The sequence below is a fragment of the Megalops cyprinoides genome, chromosome 19, assembly GCF_013368585.1.
Source record: "Megalops cyprinoides isolate fMegCyp1 chromosome 19, fMegCyp1.pri, whole genome shotgun sequence".
Classification (NCBI taxonomy): Eukaryota; Metazoa; Chordata; class Actinopteri; order Elopiformes; family Megalopidae; genus Megalops; species Megalops cyprinoides.
Window position 1 is genome coordinate 202,470 of NC_050601.1, and position 5,031 is coordinate 207,500.

At 52.6% G+C, this 5,031-nt stretch overlaps 1 protein-coding gene across 1 annotated transcript in view; it reads right to left on the minus strand.

The window, feature by feature from the left end:
• Window positions 1-3,099: 3,099 nt before the first annotated feature.
• Window positions 3,100-5,031, minus strand: part of s1pr2 (sphingosine-1-phosphate receptor 2) — a 16,551-nt gene continuing 14,619 nt past the window's right edge. The window contains exon 2 of the mRNA XM_036553592.1: window positions 3,100-4,358. Within this exon, the coding sequence (XP_036409485.1) occupies window positions 3,147-4,244 (1,098 nt within the window). The 5' untranslated portion in view covers window positions 4,245-4,358 and the 3' untranslated portion in view covers window positions 3,100-3,146. The remainder of the gene's footprint in view (window positions 4,359-5,031) is intronic.

The window sequence follows — 5,031 nt, forward strand, 5'->3', positions numbered from 1 at the left end:
GTCTCTGTGTGAGTGGCATGGTGTCTCTGTATGAGCAGAGCTGGGTCTCTGTGTGAGTGGCATGGTGTCTCTGTATGAGCAGAGCTGGGTCTCTGTGTGAGTGGCATGGTGTCTCTGTGTGAGCAGCACTGGGTCTCTGTGTGAGTAGCATGGTGTCTCTGTGTGAGCAGAGCTGGGTCTCTGTGTGAGTGGCATGGTGTCTCTGTGTGAGCAGAGCTGGGTCTCTGTGTGAGTGGCATGGTGTCTCTGTGTGAGCAGCGCTGGGTCTCTGTGTGAGTAGCATGGTGTCTCTGTGTGAGCAGTGCTGGGTCTCTGTGTGAGCAGCGCTGGGTCTCTGTGTGAGTGGCACGGTGTCTCTGTGTGAGCAGCGCTGGGTCTCTGTGTGAGTAGCATTGTGTCTCTGTGTGAGCAGCGCTGGGTCTTTGTGTGAGTAGCATGGTGTCTCTGTGTGAGCAGCGCTGGGTCTCTGTGTGAGTAGCATGGTGTCTCTGTGTGAGTAGCATGGTGTCTCTGTGTGAGTGGCATGGTGTCTCTGTGTGAGTAGCATGGTGTCTCTGTGTGAGCAGCGCTGGGTCTCTGTGTGAGCAGCGCTGGGTCTCTGTGAGCTCAGTGGGAGCAGAGCCTGCAGCACCCACCCCCTGCCACGCCCACCCCGCCTGTGCTGTTTGCTACAGGTCAAGGCTGCCTCTGTGGCATTTGCATACAGTTCTTCATGTTGAAGCGAGTCTCCTCACGGCTTTGTTGGGTCATGTTGGGCTCTGTGAAACACATCACCTTCCGTCCCACTCACAGCCTGAGACAAACCTTCACAGCAAAGACACGTTCAACTCACTGCAGTGATTCACAGGCCTGAAACTTCTCATGCTGGATTTATTTATAAAAAAGAATGACATCATACAGGCTTTTTTCTGTACCTCTGTTAGTGTTTAGGACTGTACCGCTTTCTCATACAGATACATGGCATTTCCCATATTTTTATAGTAGAAATCAACAAGGTAACGTTACATACAATACAGTGAATCAGAAAGCGTATGCTCAATTAACAGACTGCGACAAGTTGCAACCAAAGTGCTTCCTCTGTTCCTCACTGTCTCTCTCTTAAACCGGCAGAAGTTGCAAAGCAGCAGGTCTGAAGCAGCTGGTAGCAGTCAGAACATGAAGGTGACCCCAGGGCTGCTGGCACCACGCACACCGCTGACAGGACTGTGTGTCCGCTGTAAATGTGTGTGGAGGTGAGTATACGTGCGTGTGTGTGCGTGTGCTTTCAGTGGTTAAATCAGGAAGCTGCCAATGGCAATCAGGACTTCCTGTGACTTGGTCCACATGTAGGGGAGATGTGAAGTATATGAATCACAACAGTGACTTCACTTCCTTAGCAACTGCTTGACAGCCATCATTCTACAGATTTGCTGCCTGTTCTGGTTTCTGTATTCTGTATTTTCTATATACTGTATTTTCTCTGTATTCTGTGTTGTTGAGGAAAAAATTACATAATTTTGTGCTGGAATAAAAAATGCAGTTGTTGCATGAAATTTGTGGTAACATATTATGCATAATTTTACAATATTTTATACTATATATACTGTATTTGTACAATATTCAAGGATCAACGAAAAGGCACACCAACATTTACAGTTACTCACTATGAGAACACGGCACACATACATTTGAGTCCTTTCAGTCTCAAACACTTTGCAGTAGCAAAGAAGTGACGCTTGTAACAGTCACTTACACATGTGCTGGGCCTTCCGATACCAGCCAGACCAGCCGAAGCGACACCTGTGTCCCCAGCCCCTCGGGACACCTGGCTCCTCAATCACCTGCTTACAGCAGTGTGCGTTTCTCATTCTCTGTGTGTGTGCGCGTGTGTGTGTGAGAGTGTGTGTGTGTGCGCATTTGTGTGCGCATGTGTGTGCGTGTGAGTGTGTGTGCCTGTGCGTGTGTGTGTGCCTGTGCGTGTGTGTGTGTGTGTGTACATATGAGTGTGCGTGCGCGTGTGTGTGTGTGTGTACGTATGAGTGTGTGTGCGTGTGTGTGTGAGTGAGAGTATGATCTCCATCCCCACCTTGCTCAGGGTGTCATGGTGACAGACAGGTTGGTCCGTGGCAGGTCAGGAAGGAGGAGTTTACTTGACATGAGTCTTAATTACAGATCAATCCAAATGAATCAATACTCAGTAATACTGCCAGAGTGGAGCTTTGGCTCCCAACACTTGATGCTGCCCTGCTGTGCCCCGTGTGCAGCGAGAGGACCCAATCAGAAAGCAGGGGCTGCAGCGCGGTTGCCACGGCGTTGTCACGGTGTTGCCATAGCATGCAGAGTGTGCACAGAGCGCTGGGCCTGGAGGAAGCGCTGTACACACAGGAAGCGCTGTACACACAGGATGTGCTTCTGCCAAGGACGGGGGGGGACACATTAGTACTGAACAGGACTATAACACATTAGTTTGAATATAGGATTCAGAATTTCATGCAGTACATTTAAGCAGAAGAATATACTTTTTCATTGTAAATCACAGGTTTAGGAATCATTATGGCTGACAGACTGACAGACTGGAGCAGCTGGCTCATACTGTGGCCTGCATGCTCTCGGATCGTCACCAGGGGGATTCTGGCCCTCCAATTACATTCAGAAGCACTCACAAGACATATTCACATTCACAAAGTCACAAAGCCTCATTAGCTCTGCTCTCTAAAACACAGCTGAGTGTCAGTGAGGAATGACCTGCTCTCAGACCCCGGGAAACTTCTGCAGTCCTGCTCTGTGATCACACACCACGTGCATGCTGGGACCTGGAATTTTCTTTACAAACTGAAAGCAAGTGAGAAACATGCAGATACACTTTCATCCACTGTCCCTTTAACTATCTCACAATTCTGAAAGTTGATTTTGAATGGACTGAATTCACTCTGAATTGACTGTGACGTCTAACTGGAATAGTTGAATTCAGTCGGGAATGATTGTGAATTCAGTCAGGAATGATTGTGAATTCAGTCAGAGAGCAGCTCCACACATGCTCATCTCTCTCTAGCCTGCTGCTCTCTTTCTCACAAGCGCAGACGCGGCGCAGTCAGACGCAGACGGCGCAGTCAGACGCAGACGGTGCAGTCAGACGCAGACGGCGCAGTCAGACGCAGACGGTGCAGTCAGACGCAGGTGGTGCAGTCCTGCATGATGGGGGTGCTCTGCTGTTCATGTTTGTGGGTGCAGTGCTCCATGGAGCTGGAGCTCTTGAGAGGGAGCATGCAGCGGTCTGCGGCGTGGCCGCAGTGCAGCAGGCCCCAGCAGCACAGCACCCGCAGGAACTCGCGCCGCATGTCCTTACTGCGCAGCGTGTAGATGAGCGGGTTCAGCGCCGAGTTCAGCGTGGCGATGCCGAAGAAGATGTCGGCGTGGTTCAGCACCGGGCAGGAGGCCATGCTGCATGAGGTGTCCAGCAGCAGCACGCTGAAGGCCGGCAGCCAGCAGGCGATGAAGACGCCCAGCACGATGGTGACGGTCTTCAGCAGGGCGTAGGCCTGCGAGTTGGTGGCCTCCTGGTGGCTGGAGCGCACGATCAGGTAGATACGCACGTACAGGATGACGATGGAGAGCAGGATGATGGTGAAGACGGTGACCACGAAGAAGATGTAGCGGGTGGAGTAGAGCGGGAGCACGGCTGAGCACTCAGACAGCGCGTCCAGGCAGTTCCAGCCCATGATGGGCAGCCCGCCCATCAGCACCGAGGCCACCCAGCAGGCCCCGATCAGCAGGAACATGCGGCACGTCTTGTTGGAGCCGTACACCTTCACCTTGGTGATGGCGATGTAGCGCTCGATGGCGATGGCCAGCAGGCTGAAGACGGAGGCGGCCAGCGTGATGAAGGCCGTGCCCTCGCGGATGAACCACTGCACCGGCACCAGCTGGAAGGTCTGTGCGCCCGACAGGCAGATGTTGGCGATGTAGGCAGAGCCGGCCAGCAGGTCGGAGAAGGCCAGGTTCCCGATGAAGAAGAACATGGCGGAGTGGAATTTCTTGTTGCGGAAGACGGCGATGAGCACCAGCAGGTTCTCGAGGATGATGATGCTGCAGATCATGATGAAGATGATGGAGAAGGTGCTGAGACCGGCGCTGCTGGCCATACGCTCCTGCAGCTGCTCCGGCGTCAGGTTCTTGGCGATACGGTAGTACACCTGGATCACAGACCTGTTGTAGTACTGCTGGTACCTGGTGGCCATGGCGACTGCGTTTGGGCTGAGAGTCATTCACACAACGCTGCCACTACACATTCTCTCATTCTCTCACGGCTGGGCGGAGCTGGGAGACCACGCCCATCTCTGCCACACTCCTCAGCAACCAGGGAAGCTGGCTGGGGTCACCTGCGGGATCAGAACAGAATGGGACAGAAAGGGTTAATTTACTGGTTGAGTCAGCAGGTGTCAGTATTTCAGCCCGTCTGCCTGCTGAAAGGGGAACAGAGGTCTCAGCGACGCTTTCACTCCTGCTCAGGAGTTTCACTCAGACCTCAGATCCAGCTACAGCCCTGACTCACGCTGCTACAGAACTGGGTAAGAAAGGATTTCTGGTTTATTGGGGTTTTATTTTGCGGAACAGAGCCCCTTCTGTCTGCAGAAACATGCTGACAACACACAAAGTAACCCAAAAACAGGAGGCAGCACCCAGCTGGAATTTCCCCCAGTACACCCCCGTACGGAGTGCAGTGTGCGTGTGTGTGCATGTGTGTGTGGGAGGCTCCAGACACACTCTCAGCCTGCAGGGTTAGCAGCAGCCAGGGCCCTCTCCTATGGCAACAGCTCAAACACATGTAGGCGGCGGTTTGGGTACTAGCCCGGCTTCAGCGGGTCGCTGCACAGGCCGAGGCAGGCAGGTTGCACACCTGAGTCCTCCTGCAGCACAGCTGCCAGGTAAAATATCACCTGCTTCTGCCAAACAAATCCAACGTCTCAGTGCAGATAAAAATATCACCACTGAAACCTATTTTATGTTGTTGAAATGATGGCATCTGTCACTTTTCATGAAAATGGCGCAAAC